The following is a 25286-nucleotide window of genomic DNA, read 5'->3' as shown; positions in this document are numbered from 1 at the left end:
TTTTTTACTATCCACAGCTGTTTCAGCCAAGGATGAATTATCCTTCTAATGACGATCAACGAGTTTTCCCAAGGATGAGACCTAGTGCAATCGAATTTTCATATCATAAACCTACTATGTTCCAAATTTCGTGAAAATCGTTAGAGCCGTTCTCGAGATCCGTTGAACATGAATAACCAGATATAAATATATAGAAATACAGAAATTGCTTGATTAATAATAATAATAATGATAAGCGTCTTTATTTGAAAAACAAAACCAAACGAATCATCAAGCATACAACATATTGAACAAAAAATTTTCAAAACAAAAAAATACTTCTTGAAATTGCTTGATTAATATAATAGGATAATCCTGTATCAGCTATCCTCTATAGTAGGCAGTGACAAGGCAGAGAACTGGCAACGGTGTTCCCCTATCTTCCACCACTTCTATTATAACGCAGACCTCAATCTAGCAGACTCGCGTCGCGTCGTATCGCGTCGTGCATCTTCGCGTCGCGTCTCAATATTCGGCTACCGGTTGCCCACAAGGGATGAATGAGCCAGTAGTTCGGCCTGATGTCAACTGAGTTCACTGACCTGTTGCCTTGTTCCTAATTATGACGAATATCCTATTAAAATCGTGTTTCGCGACATACAAATACTTAATTATCGTTCAATAATTAACAATAAACCGTAATCAGTGATAGGAGTCCAAGTGAAATGTGATTTTACTACATAAACTTTATTGTCAAATTTGTGCAAATCACGTACTTCGTTTTAAAATGTGGTGAGTAGTTTTATGAGAAACCTCTATTATTTTGAATCTGTGACTGTTATCTATGTTCGTTAATTGTTGAAATACGTATTTTGATTAGATAATGATTGGAATTTGGAGGTTGAGTGGGTTTTTTTAGATAGAAATTGGATAAAATTGAAAATTGGGTCAACATAACCTCAAACCTTAAGGTGAAATTTCTCAGCTGCGCTGCTGAGCAGCGCAGCTATAAACAGGAAGCTCTCAGCTATGAGACTGCGTCAAGAGCTACCTGCTTACAGCTGCGCTGCTAGAACACCTCTATAGTGAGGTCCACGTTATAATGGCAGTGTTTGATTAGCAATGGTATTGCTATCCTTGTCTATCATTCAACAAAGCGGATAGCACTATCTCTTTCTCGCTGTGCTCTGTTGCCTTTTAACAATGTGGGATTAATAATTAATGAACAAGATATTCCATCTTTATTATGAAAATTCATTATGAAATTATTGAAAAATATTATTTCATGCTTGAATAGAGTAATATAATTGATCATTTTAAATTAGAATAAACAGTCAACACTAAGGAGACACACTGGGGTGTTTCACACCCCAGGGATTTTTTTTTCTGTTCTGCAGTTGACAATATCAAACAGATAGGAATTTATGCCCAGTCTAAATTAGGTTTGTAGTATTGTCTACTACTCTCCACCACTTTCAGTCAGTAATAGCATTCTACAAGGTCACCGCTCATCTTGTTCTTCGTTTGGGGTGTCTAACACCCCAGAGTATCTTCCACATAGGACTTTTATCAAACACTTTTATTATAATCATTAACTTGTATTCTCACTACGAATGTGGCATGGGATGATGGATCATATTGGAATGAATGCTATGATTCTCTACAACTTGAGATTCGAAACAATAAAATGAAGAGACTTGAGTTTTTGATGAAGTTGTCATTGGCAATGATCAAGCCATTCGTTCAAACCGGATCAGGAGTTCCAACACTCAGGCGGAACATACGTACTTTTAAATTGGTATTAATATTGATAAGCAGTGCTTTACTTTTGGTTTCTGTATGCACTTGGAACAAAAATGATTAAGAAATGATGAAGTTAGGTCTAACTACTTGTTTTTCTCATATTTCTCAAAGAAAAGTGCAAGATTAAATTGGGGTGTTCAACACCCCAGTGTGTCTACTGTGTTAGCATAAAGTAAGTGTGTCTGTGTAGGGTTAATATTACATCAAAAAACCTGTTTCAGCTACCGTCCATAGAAGTCACCAACAAGATTGAGGATCGGCAACGTTGTTCTTCTATCTTTCTCCACTGCCATTATAACGTGGACTTTACTATAGAGACGATTTGGAGAACGAAACTTATATGCATACTATGTAACTTTCGAAGGCAAAATATGTATTGCACTATTATTATTTACTAGCAGGTAACCCGTGCTCCGCAAGGGTCTTATCTAAAACTTGACAAACTGAAAACTTGACATACTGAAATCTTCATAGACTGAAAATAGGTCTATAACCATTCTTGGTAAATTGAGAATCAATATGAAAACTTTAAAGTTAATCAGTCCAGAAGTTCAGACGTGATGATGCGTCATCCATGAATTTTCAATCCCATACGTGTATAGGCCTAAGCCAGTTCATTCCTTTATTATATCAAAGAAGACTTGCAAGTAACCCGTGCTTCGCAATGTTGAAAAAATTGACAAACTGGGAACATGACCTGCTGTAATTTTGAAGAATTTGAAATAGGCATATAAGTATTCTTGGTAAATTAAGAATCTATATGCAAAATTTAAAGTTAATCAGTCCAGAAGTTCAGACGTGATGATGCGTCATTCATAAATTTCCCATCCCACATACGTGTAAAAGCCAGTTCTTTCCTTTTTCTCATTATAGATTTATAGAAACGCATATAAATATTACATATAACGTACAATATCGAGAGATGATAATTATTCCAGTCCACACCAAGTGAATATTGTAAAACCGCCTTACCAGGTCAAATTACAAATGCAGAGAGCTTGAAGTACATCAGTGAAGTCTTGGAATTCCATGAAGTATTCTCACAATTTGAGATCTCTTATTCAAGAGAATACTTCAAGAATCTTGGGAGGTGTGAATTCTAAGAAAAATTATAATATTTTGAGTTTCCACTCTTGATTTTCCAAGAGGTGTACTTCAACTAAGTTCAATATAAACTTGCGAACTCTTACGTCTCCTCAGAAAATCGGGATGAAAGAATACTTATTTATTAGTTCCACTGTATATACTTTGAAAATGCGTAAATAAACTTGAATTATTCACTCGCCTTAGATTTTTCACCCTAAGAAATCTGGTTGACGAACTGGATTGAAAACCTAAGTAGATTGAGCATTCTCTGGAAAATAGTTTATCTGTGATAACCTTCGGTTTTATCCTATCGGAAGAATCTCAACGCTCTTAGCCAAATTAGCGTTCGACCAATCACGTTGGAGCAGATCAGAATGAATTACTGTTTCTATAATATGAAGTAACTCTAATCAAGATAATGTTTCAAAGAGCTGGCTGCCGGACAATCAAACCTTTCCTTGAATCAGTTTGTTTTCAAGAACCGTTAAGTACTACGTTTAACCGACTTCACTCGAAAAAACTCAAGTATAGCTGGGGAAATCGAGCGGAATAATATCCGTCTTCAAGCTTGTTGGTTTTATTAGTTTCTAATGATGCAAAACCTGAGGATAAATTTCCACGTCCAGGAATTTGTTGAAAATTTTGTGAGTGAGAAGACGGGTCATTACAGAATCCATCCAGGTCTTCAAATATTTTTATTTTAGGTGAGATGTTTTGAAATATCCCTAAACTACATCAAATGAATTTCATGAAGTGATTATAGAAAATCACTATTAGGTTAGCACAAACAATACAATGATCGGAAAAGAAAAAACAGGCTATTGCCCAAAACTTCTTCAATTTACTAATTTAGTTTCAAGTTAATAATACGAAGTTAATAGTTAAATAAATACGAAGCTTGTATACCTAAGCCAAATAAAAGTCACTTCATGAAATTTTTTTCTTATTTGGCTCCAAAGTTCTATAACCTGCTGCCCTTGGAGATAAGGCAGTGCAAGATACGATCAAGGTTTTTGAGAGATGTCAAGAGATTTGTAATGGAATGTTAGAATATAGATACTTTTCTTAGAATTCTCATGTAGAGTTGTATATAAAAATATTGTACAATATACTTCGAAGCTAAAATTGATAGATCATCGATACTGTTATGTAATATGTGTCACCACTTCATATGCGACTGTCGGCCTCAGTAACTACATTTTAGCGCTATAGTTTTGTAATCAATTTTATATCACCATCTGAAACAGGTTTAGTACCTCGAGATGCAAATACTCAATTGGCATTGCATTTTATTTTGTAATGGTATTTACTCATTACTCAGTTGTCCAAATATTATACTGTACCTACTATTATTGTGAGGTCTACGATATTATAACGGCTGTATTTGATTATCATTGGTGTTGCTATCCTTGTCTATCATAATCATTATTATTATCATTTTACTTATTATTCGAAGAGAGCAGATGACGTCATCCTTTTCTAGGTCCGCAACGTTGTCAGAACGTTTTTAACAATGAAGAAATAATTATAATTTACCAACAAAAAGAAATCTCAATTATGGAAATTTATTATTCAATCATTGGAACATATTACATTTCCTTGACAAATAGAATATAATTGATCATTTAGACAATAAGTAATAGTTAATATTGGATGTGATATACCGGTAACAGCTATCCTTTCTAGAAGACAGGGCAAGGCAGAGAATCGACAAGGCTGTTCTTCTATCTCTCTCCACTGCCATTATAACGTGAACCGCACTATTTTTGTTGTCTTATAATAAAATGATAAGAGTTCTCTAAAACTTCTATTCTTCTTATTCCAGCTTTATCGTTTGATTGGTTGGCAGCCTCCCTTCTAAATTAGCCCATTGCTACTCGTTCCCATTGTATATAGGTCATAGCACCCAGATCTTCCGTCATTTATTTATTTATTTGATAAAATAAACAATACAGTAGTCAGAAAAGAAAAACAAGGCTATTGCCCAAAACTTCTTCAATATTTCCTTATATTGTCTTAAATTATCATTTTTCTTGAGTACTGTAGCCGGGGCCGCTTACCCCGGAGAAGAATGGCTGGCCTCAAATATGTTGGTACTAAATTACAATAAGACTATGCAGATTTCATTCAGAACGGCTCGGGAAGCAGTATTGGATACGAGAGATCGAAACATAGGTTCAGCAAACGAGGCAAAGGTACTTGGAGTAGTGCTGGACTCTGAACTCTCCTGGCGACCTCATTTAGACCAACTAAAAAGCAAACTAAACTCGGCATTATTTGTTCTTAGAACCGTGAAGAAATTGCTGGATGCAGGAACGCTTAGAAGTGTTTATTTTGCTATGTTCCATTCTCTTCTTTCATACGGTGTTATATTTTGGGGCAATTCAACTCATGCAATACATATATTTCGGACTCAAAAGTGGGCAGTTAGAGTGATGGTGGGTGAATCTATCAGAGCAAGTTGTAGAGGTTATTTCAAAGAAATAAAAATTCTCCCACTACCAGTTGTATATATTTTGGAGTCTCTTTGTTTTATTGATAAGAATAAAGATAGGTTCAATACAGGAGAGTTGTTCCACTCATACAATACCAGATATAGACAAAACCTCAGAGATGACATTCATCGAACTGGTATGTATGATAGGGGGGTAAACAGTGCAGGAATTCTGCTTTATAAATCATTGCCAACAAGCGTGAAGGCTCTTACAGGTGGAAAGTTCAGAATTAAGGTGAAGGAGGAGTTGTTGCAGGTTTGTCCTTATTCCAGTGAGGAATTTTTCTTGCATTATGAAATGCAAAGATTGACGATTTAGATTATAATTGACAAATCCTCATACCCCTTTCATAGGTGGACAGTGGGATGAAACAAAAAATGAAATGAAAAAAAATACGATCTTTCTGTCTATCAACTGTACCTTCCAGAGTACTTGTCGTGTCTTATTGCGTGAATACTCCAAGAATGTCGTGTCTGTCCCTGAGAAAATTCAGAAGAGATATCTTTTTCACTGCCCTCTAGAATATCTCCTCATTCGTAACTCTGTCAGTCATTTTATAAACCTCCATTGTTTTTCAATAATTTCAGTATTCCTAGAGGAAAACTGAGTGGATAGAATTATATATTTGATAGATTTATAGAAATACCAGCATTGTTTGTATTTGCAAGGCAGGACTAGATTATATTAGATTAGATTAGGTTAGATTTCTTTATTTATGTATGTTACAATATTTCTATGTACAATATAGTATTTATGTATATTACTTTTTGTGTAGTTCAGTTTATCAAAGATTGACAATGGTGTAATAACCGAAACCGGTCTTTCTAAGTATCAATAAATCTGTGGTTTTTGACAATTTCTTAGTCTTTTCCATTCATTATGTATATAACAACATTGAGGACTATGGTGAGAACTGAGTAGTCTACGATAAGGCCCTGAACGATGTCTTGAGAAAGGTATGTCAAGGTAAAGGATCTATGAAGGTAAGTATTTCCAGGTAACGATCTCTAAAAGGAGGTATGCTCAGGTAACGATCTTCCAAGGAAGGCTCGGGAAATGTTCGGGAAGTCTGTGGTTATCGGAATAGTATTATCAGAATAGGGAAGAGTAGCCTATTGGGCTGTTTGATGAACGGGAGAGTGATGCAGTGATGCACGTTGAATTGGGATGGTTGCAAGGACAATGGTTGGAATTTGAAGGGGTTTGGAGGATGGATGGTGATGATTAGCAAGAGGAGGAAGAGGAGGAGGAGAAGGAGGAAGAAGAGGAGGACTGGGATGAGGAGGAGCAGGAGGACTGTGATGAGTGGCGGCGGAGGAAAAGGATGATGAAGAGATGGTGGAGAAGAAGGGTGAGAAGGAGGAGGATAAAAGAAAGTGGAGAAAGTGGAAAGAAGGAGGATTGGGAGGAGGACACCTTCTTCTGAAATAGAATGAGGATGTGGAGGGGGTGGAGGAGGAGGAGGAGGAGGAGGATGATGAGGAGGAGGAGAAGGGAAAGGAGAAGGAGAATTCATTCTCAATTTCATAAAGAGCAAGGTAACTTTTTCAACAACGGTTTCGCTATAGGGCTTAATAATGAGGTCCACGTTATAATGACAGTATTTGATCAAATTTGGTTTTGCTATCCTTGTCTATCATTCGACAAAGCCGGTTGTACTATCCTTTTCTAGGTCCACAACGATGACAATTATGTTTTTGACAGTGTAGAAATATAAGTAATTAATGCAGAGAATCGGCATCGCTATTCTTCTATCTTTATCCACTGCCATTATAACGTGGACCACACTATAGCTTATACAGTATATTATACAAAATTATAGATTCACATTCAATCTTTATTATTGGTTATTATATGATATCGGGGCACCGAGCTTCGCTCGTTATTAATTAATTGACTTTTGATAAAACGAACACAATTTTTTTAAATGATTGGAGAAGTACTAACAGGCACAGCCCAAAACTGTTTCTTTCCCGAATTTTGATTTATACACTATAAATAGTCCAGAAAGTAGGTTATGTTCCATACACTTGAATTCAGGTTCGATTTTCTGTTCAAACATTTGAAAACAAAAAAATATTATTTAGATTATATACAAACCAAATTGAATAACAAAATAACACTCACTAAAATCATTCGAAATATTGTCAAATAAAGATCAACTTTGAAAATTATGATATACTCTAGTTTAGGAGGATTATCATGTCATGTCAACAAATCAGATTATGTTGATCAAATCGATTAAAAATTGTCTAGCTAGATAAAAATCTTGAAGTACCCTTTATTTGTAAATAACTTTAAAATAGTTCAACAACTAGTTTCGACCATTAGGCAATATAATGAAAAATATAATTCGATTCAATTATATAATAATTATATAATATTAATATATATAAATAATTCGATTCAATTCACTTTGGATAAATTCAATGCACCTGGAGTGAGATGTATTCTAGGTTCATTGGATACACTGGCCTGGTTGCACAAAAGCCGGTTAAATTTTAACCGTGATTAATTCCACGAGAACAAATCAGAAAATGCCTTTCTGATAAACCAGCTTCTCTGATTAGTTCTCGTGGAATTAATCAAGATAAAATTTAATCAGCTTTTGTGCAACCGGCACACTGTATGGTAAGTTGCATCTTATAGTAATAACACACTAGGTTGGGCTTCTCTGATTGGTGCTCGTGGAATTAATCACGATTAAAATTTAATCAGCTTTTGTGCAACCGGGCACACTGTATGGTAAGTTGCATCTTATGGTTATATCACACTAGGTTGGGCTTCTCTGATTGGTGCTCGTGGAATTAATCACGATTAGAATTCAATCAGCTTTTGTGCAACGGGCCAGAGTATTGTAAGTTGCATCTTATGGTAGTATCACACTATAGTGAGGTCCACCTTATAATGATAGTATTTGATCAACTTTGGTTTTGCTTTCCTTTTCTATCATTCGACAAAGCCGGTGGTACTATCCTTTTCTAGGTCCACAACGATGCCAATTATGTTTTTGACAGTGTACAAATATAATTAATTAATGCAGAGAATTGGCATCGCTATTCTCCCATCTTCATCCACTGCCATTATAACGTGGACCTTACTATAGGTTGGGTTTCTCTGATTGGTGCTCGTGGAATTGAACACGATTAAAATTTAATCAGCTTTTGAGCAACCGGGCCAGTGTATGGTAAGTTGCATCGAGTGGTTTTATCACATTAGGTTGAGATGTCGAATGAGAAGTAGCAGAGGAACAGAGTAAGCTGATCATAGTGATAAGGATCGATAAGATGATGGCTGGGCTGAGTTCAATACAAAAGAATGAAGGAAAATGATGCTGGAAGGGATGGTTGGAGAGAGGGAAGGAGAGAATTAGTGGGAAGTGCAGTTGGAGGGAGAAGAAAAGGTTTTAGATTTGCATCGGAATTGTCGGCTTAGGGAGACTGAATGGGGAGACGAGTGAAACATGTTCTTCTTCTTCTTCTTCTTCTTCTTCTTCTTCTTCTTCATCACCATCTCCTTCATCTCTCTTTGTCTTGTTTCCTCATTGACTCTTTGCAGTTGCAATATGAGTTACCTCTCTACTCTCCATCATTAATTTTATCATCTTTCACCCATTTACAATGATTATTATGAATACAACATACAGAAAAATTCACAATTTATTCTATCTATCTTCTTAAACATTCAACTTTTTACTTCTTCTCCTTCTTCTTCATACTCTACTCTTTCTTCTTCTGCATCTTCTTCTTCTTCTACTTTATCTTCTTCTTCTTCTACTTCTTCTTCATACTCTACTCTTTCTTCTTCTGCATCTTCTTCTTCTTCTCCTTCTTCTTCATACTCTACTCTTTCTTCTTCTGCATCTTCTTCTTCTTCTCCTGTCTTCTTCTTCTTCTCCTTCTTCTTCATACTCTACTCTTTCTTCTTCTGCATCTTCTTCTTCTTCTTCTCCTTCTTCTTCTTCTTCTCCTTCTTCTTCATACTCTACTCTTTCTTCTTCTGCATCTTCTTCTTCTTCTTCTTCTTCTTCTTCTCCTTCTTCTTCATACTCTACTCTTTCTTCTTCTGCATCTTCTTCTTCTTCTTCTTCTTCTCTTCTTCTTCTTCTTCTTCTCCTTCTTCTTCATACTCTACTCTTTCTTCTTCTGCATCTTCTTCTTCTTCTTCTCCTTCTTCTTCATACTCTACTCTTTCTTCTTCTGCATCTTCTTCTTCTTCTTCTTCTTCTTCTTCTTCTTCTTCTTCTTCTTCTTCTTCTTCTCCTGTCTTCTTCTTCTTCTCTTCTTCTTCTCCTGTCTTCTTCTTCTTCTCCTTTTTTCTCTCTACTTCATATTCTTCACTCCCAATTTCTCTCACTTCTTCTCCTTTTCCTTCTTCTTCTTCTTCTTCTTCTTCTTCTTCTTTTTCTTCTTCTTCTTCTCCTTCTTCTTTTTCATCTTCTTCTTCTTTTTCATCTTCTTCTTTTTCATCTTCTTCTTCTTCTTTCTCTTCTTCTTCTTCTTCTCCTTCTTCTTCTTCTTCTTCTTCTTCTTCTTCTTCTTCTTCTCTTCTTCTTCTTCTTCTCCTTCTCCTTCTTCTTCTCCTTTTTTTCCCTTATTCTTCTCCATCTGAAAAAGTTCAGAAAATGTAGAGCAGATCGACAAATATGGTCATCGACCCTTCCATGCTTGAGGGGTGTGGAGGCAGCTAAGATGTGGAGAGGAGTTCTTGCATCTCTCATCACTATTCTTTATCTCTTTTCTATTCCCTCTCCTCCTTCACCTCTTCTACCACCCTCTCTTCAACATCACATCCTTATCTTTAACACTCCTCTCTCAAATCAGCCTGTAGCTCTGTCAATCTTCCTCTGCTCGGTCCAGTTTATCGCCTGTCTCCTCACATTTCTCCCTCAAACACATACACACTCACTCTCTCTCCCTTTTCCTTCCTATCTCTATCAACCTCTCCCACTCTAATTCAATCTCTTTCACTCTCTCTTACCCTATCACTCACTCTCTTACACCCTCTCTCTCTCTCTCTCTCTTGTTGATAATCCTGTTGATAACAGTTGATAACCCTGATCTACTTTCAGCCTACTTAATTTTATTAATCAATAGTTTGATCTTATCCACCTATATAATTATTTTACTTTATCAATTTTCTGTTTTTTCCTCTTAAATATTCATATCAATATTAAAACTTTTACAATATTTCCATTAATAAATAAATCCTTAGTTTAATTAATGAAATTAACGTCTTGGTAGAGAGTTAGTGGGGAGGATATTTTTAATATTCTTTCCGAAGAATGGACATTGATATGTCCAAAGCTCCGTCAATTTATGTAGATGAATAACAATATAATAATCTATAGTTATTATATTACAAATTGCTTTTTCATATCATATACAGTTCAATAATATTATTTTCTTAGTATGTGAATTCATCTATAATTTTGCTGTATTGTAAGCTATAGTATATAAGTGTATAAGCCAGTATATATTATAATCTACATGAATAAAGTATTCAATCAATCAATCAATCAATCTCTCTCTCTCCTTCTTGTTGATAACCCTGATCTACTTTCAGCCTACTTCATTTTATTAATCAATAATCTGATCTTATCTACCTATATAATTATTTTACTTTATCAATTTTCTGTTTTTTTTTCTTAAATATTTATTTTTTTATTCGTTGATATAATTACAAATCATATGGATATGATCGGGATAGAACAACAGGCATAGCCCAAAACTATTCTGTTCCCAAATTTTGATTAATAATGAAATTGTCCGAAAAAATAGGTTATGTTCTCACTGAGGAAATTTAATGTTCAAAGTTCTGTCCAAGAATATATATTAGCTAGAAATTTTGAATTTAGAATGATTAAAATACCAAATTATAGTCAAATTTTGCACTTAATATCACCGCACTTTGAATAAATTAAGTTATTTCAGAAAATTTTGAAGAAAAAAATATACACACAACTTTCGTATTACACACAAATATTCATATCAATTAAGACTTTTACAATATTTCCTCCAATAAATAAATCCTTAGTTTCATTAATGAAATTAACGTTTTTGTAGAGAGTTAGTGGGGAGGATATTTTTAATATTCTTTCCGAAGAATGGGCATTGATATGTCCAAAGCTCCGCCAATTTCTGTAGATGCACTACAATATAATAATCTATAGTTATTATATTACATATTGCTTTTTCATATCATGAACAGTTCAATAATTCTTATTAATTTTCTTAGTCTATATTATGTAAATTCATCTATAATTTTGCTGTATTGTAAGCTATTGTATATAAGTGTATAAGCCAGTATATATTGCAATCCACATGAATAAAGTACTCAATCAATCAATCAATCTCTCTCTCTCTCTCTCTCTCTGTCTTCATCCTCTAATTTCATAATCATCAACAATCAATCTCTCTCTCTGTCTTCATCCTCTAATTTCATCATAATCAACAATCAATCTCTCTCTCTGTCTTCATCCTCTAATTCCATCATCAACACTCTTCATCTCTCTTGTTTACTTATCTTTCCTCGTTCCATTCCTTCTTCTATTTATCTTATCTTTCCTCGTTCCATTCCTTCTTCTATTTATCTTATCTTTCCTCGTTCCATTCCTTCTTCTATTTATCTTATCTTTCCTCGTTCCATTCCTTCTTCTATTTATCTTATCTTTCCTCGTTCCATTCCTTCTTCTATTTATCTTATCTTTCCTCGTTCCATTCCTTCTTCTATTTATCTTATCTTTCCTCGTTCCATTCCTTCTTCTATTTATCTTATCTTTCCTCGTTCCATTCCTTCTTCTATTTATCTTATCTTTCCTCGTTCCATTCCTTCTTCTATTTATCTTATCTTTCCTCGTTCCATTCCTTCTTCTATTTATCTTATCTTTCCTCGTTCCATTCCTTCTTCTATTTATCTTATCTTTCCTCGTTCCATTCCTTCTTCTATTTATCTTATCTTTCCTCGTTCCATTCCTTCTTCTATTTATCTTATCTTTCCTCGTTCCATTCCTTCTTCTATTTATCTTATCTTTCCTCGTTCCATTCCTTCTTCTATTTATCTTATCTTTCCTCGTTCCATTCCTTCTTCTATTTATCTTATCTTTCCTCGTTCCATTCCTTCTTCTATTTATCTTATCTTTCCTCGTTCCATTCCTTCTTCTATTTATCTTATCTTTCCTCGTTCCATTCCTTCTTCTATTTATCTTATCTTTCCTCGTTCCATTCCTTCTTCTATTTATCTTATCTTTCCTCGTTCCATTCCTTCTTCTATTTATCTTATCTTTCCTCGTTCCATTCCTTCTTCTATTTATCTTATCTTTCCTCGTTCCATTCCTTCTTCTATTTATCTTATCTTTCCTCGTTCCATTCCTTCTTCTATTTATCTTATCTTTCCTCGTTCCATTCCTTCTTCTATTTATCTTATCTTTCCTCGTTCCATTCCTTCTTCTATTTATCTTATCTTTCCTCGTTCCATTCCTTCTTCTATTTATCTTATCTTTCCTCGTTCCATTCCTTCTTCTATTTATCTTATCTTTCCTCGTTCCATTCCTTCTTCTATTTATCTTATCTTTCCTCGTTCCATTCCTTCTTCTATTTATCTTATCTTTCCTCGTTCCATTCCTTCTTCTATTTATCTTATCTTTCCTCGTTCCATTCCTTCTTCTATTTATCTTATCTTTCCTCGTTCCATTCCTTCTTCTATTTATCTTATCTTTCCTCGTTCCATTCCTTCTTCTATTTATCTTATCTTTCCTCGTTCCATTCCTTCTTCTATTTATCTTATCTTTCCTCGTTCCATTCCTTCTTCTATTTATCTTATCTTTCCTCGTTCCATTCCTTCTTCTATTTATCTTATCTTTCCTCGTTCCATTCCTTCTTCTATTTATCTTATCTTTCCTCGTTCCATTCCTTCTTCTATTTATCTTATCTTTCCTCGTTCTATTCCTTGTTCTATTTATCATATCTTTCCTCGTGCTATTCCTTGTCCTATTTATTTTATTTATCCTCGTCCTATTCCTTGTCCTATTTATTCATCTCATCCTTGTCTTAATCCTTGTCCTATCTCTTGACTCCTTGACCTATTTATTTTCATCATCCTCGTCCTATGCCTTGTCCCATTTATTTTTCTCATCCTCGTTCTATCCCTTGTTCTATTTATTGTCTTATCCTCCTCCTATTCCTTGTCCAATTCATTTTTCTCATTCTCATTTTATTTCTTGACTTATTCCTGACCTTCTATCCTATTTTCTTGTCCTATCTCACATCAAACTCTGTCAATGGTGTACTCAATATAATACCGGGTCGAGCTCATTCTATCGAATTCAATAGTCAGTCAAATTAATGAACACTAAAATGAAGAATCTGGAGGAATACTCAAGCTCTTGGAGTAGAATACCGAAGTTCTTGAACCGAGAATATAATGTTATAAAATTTCTCACAAATACCACGAGTTTTGCAAGTTTTATATCCTCCATAAACCTACAACAATAGTTCAAGAAATTCCAAACTGTATTCCCCAGTCAATCAAAATCAAATCAATCTATTTTGTGATTTATTCTCTTCAACACTTCACAAAATTCATGTATATTGCACAGCACAACATTAAATACAGTACTACTACAACATAACATGAAATTCATAAGCATAGCATAATAAAGACTATAGTAACAATAGTAACAATTTGTTGTTCTGTACAAATAATACAGAATATGAGAAATACCCTTACATAGGCTATTGCCTGTGAGTAAGGGTGAATCTCGATTAAATTATTAAGATGAAACTGTATGAGAACTTAACAGGTAAGGATAGTGAAGAAATAAAGAGTTTTGAAAATTAGTTTATCTTATTGAAAAATAGAATTCACCGGAGCTTGAGAACGTCCACTAGTTAGTAGCCTACTTGCTTCATCGATAGGTTAGTATCTCTACATAATATACGAATAGTTGTAATTAACAATACAGTATAATAGCTATTATGTTTATTGTATAACTCCAAGAACACCTACATACCTGGTATCTCCACGGCTCTCCACTTCATTTTTATCATAGCAATTAAGTTCTATGAAATCGTGACTTTCCAAGAAGCAGTAGCATGGTAATCAATGAGAGATTATTTATAAAATCGAGACAACGAGCTTCGCTCATTTTTTTACTTTTCTTGCCCTACTATACCATAGGTAAGGAGAGTATTGCTTTCCAAAAAAAAAATAAAGTACCCCAATTTCAAGTTTTCCATACGTTTCAAGCTCCCCGGAGTCCAAAAACATGATTTTTGGGTGTTGGTCTGTGTGTGTGTATGTTGTATGTGTGTATGTGGTGTGTATGTATGTATGTGTGTATGTGTGTATGTGTATGTGTGTATGTGTGTGTATGTCTGTGAACACGATAACTCCATTCCTAATTGACCGATTGACTTGAAATTTTGAACTATACCGACGATAAGAAATTCAATTCAAGATGGCGGAAAAAATGGCGGATAAATACTAAAAAAACCATGTTTTTCACGTTTTTCTCGAAAACGGCTTCAATAATTTTCTTCAAATTGATACCATTGTTAGCTATTCATATGCCCTATCAACTGACATGAGTCTCATTTTTGGGAAAATTACAGGAGCTCCGTAATATTCTTGAGAAAAATGGCAGATAATTACTGAAAAACCATGTTTCTCACGATTTTCTCAAAAATGACTTGACTGATTTATTTCAAATTCATACCCTGTGTAGATATTTATCAGCTCTATCAACTGGCACGAGTCTCTCTCCTGGGAAACTAATGGAACTAATGGGGGGTCCACCCCATCCTTGAGAAATGGACTTTGTGAACTCCTTCTCGTGTATGAAATAGGTAGGTATAGCAGTTTATAAAAAGAACACATAGTCGAGTATTTCATCTTTAGAACAGCTGTTTCGACGACTTTGGAAAAAATCATCCAATTTCACAATTTACACAAAGGAAAAAGTACTCTAAAACAATTATATATACACATATACAGTAGTCTGATCGTAGTTTCAAATATGTTGCCGCCAATCGTCATTATGTTATTCCCCTAATTATTCTCGTTTAGAATGAGGCTCACAGTTCAATGGGCAAGGAAAGTTGTGTGGTGTACCACACCATATTTCTTATTATTGATAAACAGAACACAATTCTCTAAAATTATCGTGTTCATATTTCACAGCCGGCTATATGTCATCTTATGAATCACATACTCACTCGCCCACTCACTTTTTAACTATCCACAGCTGTTCCAGCCATGGATGAATATTACCCTTTTAATGTCGTTCAGCGAGTTTCTTCAAGGATGAAGCCTGGTGCAATCGAATTTTCATATCACAAAACTACTATGTTCCAAATTTCGTGAAAATCGTTAGAGCCGTTTTCGAGATCCGTTGAACATAAATAACCAAATATAAAAATAGCCAGATATAAAAATAACCAGATATATAAATAGAGAAAGTGCTCGCTTAATATAATAGGATTATTAAACGTATCTTTAGAGAAGATTTATAACTCGTTATTAAACGAGTTCATCAGAGATTGACAATGGTGTAATAACCGAAACCTGTCTTTCTAAGTATCAATAAATCTGTGGTTTTTGACAATTTCTTAGTCTTTTTCATTCAATATGAATATACCACAATATCAACTTCTCAACTATACAAAAAGTTATTAAACGAAAATCCAAATCAAATAGTGTAATTTAATCCGAATCTCCATCTAGCTGTTCACCCAGTTGTCAATATTTTCAGTAGCAGAAGTCTTTGGGGTCAATTACAGAATTTAATTTGGATATTCGTTCAATTATGATAACTTTCATTTTGTTATGACTCATATTTATAGTAGTATTAACTTTCATAATAGATAATCATAAAGGTTATGATTTTTTTATTCAATTATTCAGAAACTTCTTCATATTAAACAACTTCTGTTTATCTCGACTCACTTGAAAATAATATTGCGTAACAAGTCAATCAAACTCCGATTTATTATTAATTCTAGGAGCTTCGCAGTACAGTGCAAGTTTGCAGAATGGGCAACTTGTATAATAGTGAAGCCTTTCTAATAGGATTGGAGGGAGATGTGGGTCGCTGGCTGTGGTTGATTCAACTGACTTTCTTCGGTTTCAGTTTGGTGGTGATAATATCGAGTTGCAATTGGTTGATGTTGGGATTGTTGGGAGAGGGGTGGGGGTTTGTGATATGAAGAGAGGGGTGTTTATGAGGATGGGTGGGGGGTTTGTGAGGAGGAGAGGAGGAACTGGTCAATATAGAAATCACCAACCAGAATCTGATAAGAGGTTTACTCGGAGAAGCCTCATAATGCTTCGCCGGTAATATAGTGCTATAAATGGTGGTGGAGGTCACTTAATACTGTCATCTTTAGATGAATGAGAAAGATTGTAATTATTGTTAACGAGTGCTGACAGTTCAATAAATGAACTTAATGGAGTCTATCAGGTCTTTTCCAGTTGCTTTATAGAATAATAGTCAACTATTTTTATAATAAATAATAGAAAAATGATTGCCTCTTTTCTGTATAGGGCTACTTGTAATATAAATAAAAATGAAAATCTCAGTACCCTTTTTTGAATTATTTCACCTTTGGTGATAAAATAATTCAAAAAAAAGGTACTGAGATTTTTATTTTCATTCCTATTTAAAGAATAAGTATACTTAATTAGATTGTTGCAACATAATCAATCTCTATAGTGAGGTCCACGTATAATGACAGTATTTGATCAACTTTGGTTTGCTATCCTTGTCTATCATTCGACAAAGCCGGTGGTACTATCCTTTTCTAGGTCCGCAACTAAGCCAATCATAGTGCATAGAAATAGCACCAAAAGGTGATCGTTTGAAAACAACATATGTTAATCTGTTATCAGACAACAAACCTGCCTTATCACAAATGCTAGCACCTGTACAATGTATAAGAGGAACTATGTCTAGAAAATAAGTAGTTTAAGAATTATACAAATTGGATTATTATTGTGATTATAGGAATTATATTTTACTGCTTGCCACTGACGTCATGTCTACGTCACAATCGTTCTACCAATGGCAAATTTTCATGCAAATTAATTACACGGATTCTCAGAAAGAAGTTCTAGCCAAGAAGCTTAGAAAAAGACTTCACTTCCCTTTTGAAATCCTCACCGTTAAGATCTCGTTAAAGTTACCAAGACCTATTTGTAAAATTTTCGTTCGATCTTATATGTTTTATTGGTGAGCCAATATTTAGGCTATTCTATTTGTTATTTGTAAATTTTTTTCATCAATCGATAATTCAAGAGTTTAAAGTTAAATCATCCCTTAGTTAATTTGTGAGGAGATATTTAATTAAAATTCCCCACGTGCTGGACCGAAGCTGGACCCGCTGCCGATCAAACGATTTTGATCTAAAGAAGAAAACCACGACCGCCAAGGAGTTTCACGTGAGTTTAAAATTTAAAGGGGCCCCAATCTACGCTTCGAAAAAGTATTACAGTACAGAACATATAAATTTTCTTCGTTAAATTATTGGCCACGCCGACAAGCGCTTATTAGTCATTAAGAGCCTAGAATTTATTCAATATAGATTTATAAGACTTGTAGTTGATTAACTATCCCCGCTGCAGACCACGACCCCGAGCATTTTTTTAAAACTTTGTAATTTATTTTCACCATTTTTTCACAAACTGTTAAACTTTATCAATTGTAAAAATTCTGTTGAATCATGCATGGTGTCATGCAAGTACAAGAAAATTGTTAATCATTTTTGTTAATGTTAAATTATTATCAATCTGTTAATCAAATTTTGAACCTGCACTGTGAGATCATATATTTTATTATAATATATTTCAATTTTGTCAATTCGTCTTCTGAGTTCGATTATTTCTTGAGCATGTCAATTATTGTGTCTGACACGTTCTATATTATCAAGAACCGATCGAATACGACCATTGAAATAATTGAAGTAAGCTGGATATTGGAACAGGTCTCAGTGGATGTAGTGAGTGGGGTCAGATCAGGATTATATATTCTCTGTCCTTACCTGCTCATATATCAGCTTTTATCTGTTACCAACCTCGACTTAGGAGCGAATACATCAACTGTACAGCAGATGCAGCCAGAGATCATATAATTTCCTACAATAGAGCTTGCCCGACAAGACTCTGTTCTTGAAAATATATTCCGAACGATATCTGGTCCTTGTACCCTATCTTATCTTCGGAACTTATTAGAGACGCAGTCCCGTAAATATCTACATCGGGATTTTTGCTCGACCTGTATGATTTTGTATGCTCTTTCATCACAGGTAATTTTAAGGTATCCGTATTCAGTGTTTAGCGATCGCTACACTACTTATAAAAATTATCACCATACAATCTGTCATAAGAAGAATCAAGGGTGAGCGAGTGTTTAGGCCTCCTGCGATTCCGACCAATTGTATTGAATCTTGTAGTGAACCAATCAGTCTGGTGTACACTTAGCGTCCACGCACGCAGTTACAAAATTTATAACCTCGACACTGGTGATTCAGTGCCTAGTTCTCTAGGCACTGTTATGCCTGCCTTTAGTTCTCTACGTATGTGAGGCGAGTAAAAAACCGCTTTACACAATTTGCCGACCCAACGTGAAGCATTTAAATACAGCACTACATGATTTGGCCAGAAACGTGGGACTATTTACATTCCACATCTGATTCTTTATATGTGTATCGACTTATCATTGGAGGTGAGAGTGACTCCCCCAGGAAAAGCCTTACAGTATGTTCAGTTAGCCCTTTTGAGGCGCATTAAGGAATCTTTTGGCAATATTCTAACTCTAAGGGTGGTTTTTAAGGGTTTAGAGTTCGTCTTCTAGCATGTATATTCTTCTTATTATCTTAATTATAATTGAAAAAATGTCCATACCATATGTTAACATAGAACTATAATCTAGAGAGAGTACCTCTTCGAAACAGTTGTTAACTGGTAACTAAATTAATAATTTTGTCAGGTTGGCATTAAGTTGAGTTGACTTTGTTAGGTTGGCACCAAGTTGAAGATTGAAATGCATTATCGCGGAAAAATTGATTGGGCACTGCTACTTCAATCAGTGCTATTCCTGGGAATATTATATTACTAGCCGTCAGGCTCGCTTCGCTCGCCATATCCGTTTAGTCTGGACCCCGATTGGATCGACCTAACATATGATCTCATGCTTGGACGATCCAGTCGGAGGTCCAGGGAGCGGAGCCCCCTGGCTAGACGGATATGACGAGCGAAGCGAGCCTGACGGTTAGTAGTAGATAATCGTGAAGTTTATTATGATTTCTCAATTAAAATCTTCATATTTAAACAACTCTCGTTCATTTCGACTCACTTGAAAATAATATTGCGTAACAAGTCAATCAAACTCCGATTTATCATTAATTCTAGGAGCTTCGCAGTACAGTGCAAGTTTGCAGAATGGGCAACTTGTATAATAGTGAAGCCTTTCTAATAGGATTGGAGGGAGATGTGGGTCGCTGGCTGTGGTTGATTCATCTGACTTTCTTCGGTTTCAGTTTGGTGGTGATAATATCGAGTTGCAATTGGTTGATGGTGGGATTGTTAGGAGAGAGGTGGGGGTTTGTGATATGAAGAGAGGGGTGTTTATGAGGAGGGGTGGGGGGTTTGTGAGGAGGAGAGGAGGAACTGGTCAATATAGAAATTGCCAACCAGAATCTGATAAGAGGTTTACTGGGAGAAGCCTCATAATGCTTCCCCGGTAATATAGTGCTATAAATGGTGGTGGAGGTCACTCCAAACTGTCAGCTCTGGATGAATGAGAAAGATTGTAATTATTGTCAACGAGTGCAGACAGTTCATTGAATGAACATGATGAGTCTATCAGGTCTTTTCCAGTTGTCTTATAGAATAATATTCAACTTTTTTATAATAAATAATAAAATAATGATTGTCTCTTTTCTGTTTAGGGCCACTTGTAATATTAATAGATATAAAAATGAAAATCTCAGGACACTTTCTTTGAATTATTTTACCATTTGTGATAAAATAATTCAAAAAAAGGTACTGAGATTTTCATTTTCATTTCTATTCATATAATAGAATAATGATACTTGATTAGGTTGTAACATCATAATCAATCGCTATAGTGAGGTCCACGTTATAATGACAGTATTTGATCAACTTGGTTTTGCTATCCTTGTCTATCATTCGACAAAGCCGGTGGTACTATCCTTTTCTAGGTCCGCAACGATGCCAATTATGTTTTTAACAGTGTAATTATATAATTAATTAATGCACAGAATCGGCATCGCTATTCTTCTATCTTTATCCACTGCCATTATAACGTGGACCTCACTATAGTGAACTTATAGTGAGGTCCACGTTATAATGGTAGTAGAGAAAGATACCAGAGCAACGTTGCCGATCCTCTGTCTTGTCAATGACTCTATAGACGGTAGCTGATACAGGTTTATTGATGTAATATTAACTGTTTATTCATGTTTAAAATAATCTATGATATTTTATTCAACAAGAAATTATATTTTCCAATAGTTTCATTATGAATTTTTATAATTAAGATGTGAAATTATTGTCAATTTATTATCAATTCTACATTGTTGAAGACGATCTGGCAACAGAACAATGCGAGAAAGAGATAGCCTCATCTGCTTTGTTGAATGATGTACAAGAATAGCAATACCATTGCTGATAATTAAACACTGCAGTTATAACGTGGACCTGACTATAGTATTCTAATATTTTATTATTATAGTAAATAATAATTACATTATTATAGTAATTACAATCAGCTGATAGTTGCAGTGATAGTAGTTTTAATTTTTCTGCTCAAAATTTTCAAGTTTATTCTAATATTATAGAAACTTTCGGATTGTTTAGTGTTATTTCCGGCTCTTATCAACCCTTCGAAATTCAAAATTCATCAGTCATATACGTATTCTCTGAGTGTTAATCTTTGGTGAAAACAGAAATTTTAAACTTAACCTCACTTTGGACTATTTATGTACCAAAATCAAGGAATTGAAGGAGTTTTGGGCAATTGCCTGTTTCTCTTTCCAAATATCGTGTTTGTGACTGTTCTAATAAATAAATAAATAAATAAATAATGGAATAATGTGGCCTGTGCCCATAAGAGGAGCCTCCATGAAATGTATTTTTTTACATGCAAATATAATTGTATTGTATCTTTTTTGGAGAATAAAGAATTTCAATTTCAATTTCATGATATCAATTCCAGTTCTTACATTATAATCAAACTCTAGTAAACTGGAAGCTCAAACACTGAGCAGCATATAGTGTGGGTGAGATCTAATGTCACTGGCTAAGACTTGACAAGTATTCTAGCCTCGACCAACGGCAGTAGAGCTCTACTTTTATTGGTCAACAGCTAATCGCTCCGCCCACAATATTTTTATTCTGCAGCCTAATGTTTGAGCTTTTAGTTTACTGAAGACTGATAATGGTGTAACTAACTGAACTAGTATTTCAAATCGTTCCATAAATTAGTGGTTCTGACAATATCAAGTCGTTTTCATTTAATATGGATATCAACTACAACAACACATGTATGTATATGTAGCTTCAACACAGCATCATTTATATTATTACTCAATTTGAATCATCATATTTCGCTATTATAATAATATGCTATTATAGTACATTTTTGGTAAAAATTATTAGTCAAAAATATGATATAAGTTATTACAAATTAGAAACAAGGACTCATCCAGCATATTAGCATAGAGAAACAATAGCGTGGGTAGATATTGGATAGGGCGTTTATGTCGCAACTTTTACTGTTATCTCAAGCCGATTACTGTCGATTATTGTCGATTTTTAGTGTTTTGACCGGGTAAAAGAGTATGAACGGCACAGTATGAGAGACTACCAGCGTCATAAAGCTTCACAGTAAAGAACTAGGTGGACTATCAGCTTGAGATAACAGTAAAAGTTGTGACATAAACACCCTATACCATGGGATATCCACTTATGCTATTGTTTCTCCATGATATTAGATTGTAGTCAACATGAATAGGGAATATGAGTTTATCTGATATAATATGAGAGAGACAACTTTTGGATGTGCATTCACTTCTGTCTCAGTTTCAATCAAAAATTCACTTTTGAAAATCGCTCTTGCGGATAGATACTAGTTGTTTTGTGATGATATAAAAAGGTACTTGATATATTGTGATTCAATATTGAATGTGCGTATCTGAATGGACAGTAGTCACCCTTCTCATATAATTCCAGCAACATCAATAATGCTGATATCAAAATAAGAATTATTATTTTTCTAATGACAATATAGATATTATCAGCTCAATGATACTATTCGAGGTTCATAGTACATTGTAATCAACGTAAATAAATCTAATCCAATCTTTATGCTATTGGATTGTTTAATCTAACTTCTTAGCCATCTCTGTAGCACTATTATCTTGCTTTCTCCACACTAATCTACCTCTTCCTACCCTATTCCATCCTGTTCCTTCTCTCTCTAGCCTTCAACCTAACCTCATCCACTCACTCCTTTCCACCACTAAACCTTTCCTCCCTCTCCATCATCCTCCATCCTCTTCCTCTCCTCTCTAATCTCCTTCCTTACCTCATTCTCCTCTTCTACCCCCTAAACCTATCCACCCTCTTCATCATCCATCCTCTTCCTTTTCTCTCTAATCTCCTTCCTCACCTTATCCACCCTCACCGTCCAACCATCGCTAAAGCAACCGGATCTTCCAAGCCACCCGGGGTCCACCCAGAATTGTCCCGCAAATATTTGTTCCTGGTCTTTGTACCTGGCCGTGACATGGAGGAAATCAAATTTTCAGTGGGTTCACCTCTGTTTGTAAACCCGGGCCAGTGCGTTCCGACATTGTCTATTCCGTACCTGTTTGAATGACCCCTCTCACTTTATTCCTGTCACTCCCACTTTCACTTCCACTCACTAACACTCTCTCTCTTCCACTCTCACCCATTCTCACTATCACTAACAGAAAAATTTTTGTTTAAATATAATTTGTTAGGAAATTTGATTAAGTTATTATTATAATCATAATACTCACACTTACTCCCTCACACTCTTTCTTTCTCGTACTCTGTGTCTTTTTCTCTTAATGGCTCTCTATTTCTCTTCCTCTTTCTCGTTCTTTCTTTCTCATACTCTCTTCCTCTCTTAATCATTTCCTCTCTCGGTCCACTTCTGTTCAATTAATACCTACTGTTCACTTGGCCGAGTCTTAGTTTGGTTTCAATTGATCGAGTCCTCCTCTTAAGCCAGTGAACGTTTCTAGTGTTTGTTAAAGATCGCCAAAGATAATGTGACAAGAATAAGATTATCTGGTTGATATTGGGTTGACTGCAGCAGTTTGCTAAGTTTCTGTGACAACCCCATTCATACGGGATATCATGGTGATAATATTCGGACTTTCAAGATTCTCAGACTAATTTGTAGGATTTTGTACTGAGGGACTTTGTTCTTGACATTGAACTCAGGGTTTCTGCTTGTCATCACCCTCAATGTGGATTATATATTTTTTGGTTCATCCTTTTATTTATTAATACAATAATAATAATAATAATAATATATTATAGATATGTACTATAAGTACTATTTGGATTTTTTGTAAAGCTTCTTTAACATCAGAAACAGGCAAACATGAGAGTAATCCTTGAGAGAAATTAAGATTGATGAAGAAGAATAAGTGGAAGAAGAAGAAGAAGGAAGAGGAAGAAGAAGAAGAAGGAGGAGGAGGAGGAGGAGGAGGAGAAGAAGAAAGAAAGAAGAAGATTCTATGACATTCTCGTTGAATCCAGGATTCTCTTCTTGATGTAACCTTCGAATTTATTCATTTATTTTCATTTATTCAGTTGCTGATACAATTACGAATTGTCGATCGATTAACATTTTTAATGTATTAAAGGTAGGAAAAAAAGTTGGTAAGATTCTTGTTCAAATATTATTTGATTGAAGATTCTATTTGAATTATAATTATAATATTATTAAAAATGTTGTGCTTCTGAATTTATTGAGTTTGAATATTAATATCTCTCTCTTCATTTGTTTCAGATTCATTATGGCATCTCCACATTCTACATCCTAGGGCAGTGTTTCCCATTTCCCCAGTGTTGCCCCAGAAATATGAAATCCCTTCAAAATGTCCCCAAAGAGCCCCCATTTATTAAACCTCAGCAATTGGTTGATCCTAGCAGTGGGCGGGGCGATCCCAGTGTTTCATGTTAGGTGTTCAACAACCAATCAGATGCTAGCATTCCGGTAGAAAATGGGGGGAGCAGTGTGTAGTTACGGGCTGGCCTATCTACTATTAAACAATAGGTTGGATTATTTCTGGGTGTTGTTGATTTTCGCCACGTTTAGCGAGTTATGTGTGGCGTTGAGTGCTACTAGGACAATACACACGAAATATGGTGACGTCAGCGGGGTCATTGTGACCCCCGACAATCGCCATTTAGATGCGGTGGAGGTTTTTAAGGGTATACCCTACGCGTCCCCCCCTGTAGGTTCCCTAAGGTTTATGCCCCCCGTTACGGGGGCCCTGTGGTCGGGAGTGAAGGTTGCCGATAGGTTTAGCCCCGTGTGTCCCCAGAGGTTGCCCGATATCTCTAATGAGACCTTAGCCCTGAAAAAGATGCCCCGTGGACGTCTGGAGTACCTGAAGCGGTTGCTGCCCTACCTGCAGAATCAGAGTGAGGACTGTCTCTACCTCAACATCTACGCTCCAGCACAAGGTAGGACCTCAACCATACACTACTCTAAAAATATGTTTATTGATTCCCTATTTCTATTCATATTATAATCATGATTATTTAATGATTAATCATGATTAATACAATTTTGTACAAAAACTATGTCTATAGTATTTGTGATTTGCAGGTTTCCCTGTAGCCTCCAGTGTGTTCTTTAACTAA

At 35.1% G+C, this 25286-nt stretch overlaps 1 protein-coding gene across 1 annotated transcript; it reads left to right on the top strand.

Annotated features, from left to right (window-relative positions):
- Positions 1 to 643: 643 nt before the first annotated feature.
- LOC111055628 (neuroligin-4, Y-linked) lies at positions 644 to 25286 on the top strand. The gene is made up of 3 exons (XM_039440399.1): positions 644 to 771; positions 24427 to 25106; positions 25252 to 25286. The coding sequence occupies exons 2-3, from the start codon at positions 24641 to 24643 to the stop codon at positions 25284 to 25286; spliced, it is 501 nt and encodes a 166-aa protein (XP_039296333.1). The 5' UTR covers positions 644 to 771; positions 24427 to 24640.

The sequence above is a fragment of the Nilaparvata lugens genome, chromosome 13 (assembly GCF_014356525.2).
Source record: "Nilaparvata lugens isolate BPH chromosome 13, ASM1435652v1, whole genome shotgun sequence".
In the NCBI taxonomy this organism is placed as follows: Eukaryota; Metazoa; Arthropoda; class Insecta; order Hemiptera; family Delphacidae; genus Nilaparvata; species Nilaparvata lugens.
The sequence above is the reverse complement of the archived record's forward strand: the minus strand, read 5'-3'. Positions and strand labels throughout refer to the sequence as shown.

What these genes read in the sequence shown, in the direction of transcription:
- LOC111055628 (XM_039440399.1), top strand. Translation starts at nt 24,641, where the DNA reads ATGGGGGGAGCAGTGTGTAGTTACGGGCTGGCCTATCTACTATTAAAC. An exon ending in CATCTACGCTCCAGCACAAG is followed by an intron (nt 25,107 to 25,251) that starts GTAGGACCTCAA and finishes TGTGATTTGCAG; the next exon opens with GTTTCCCTGTAGCCTCCAGT.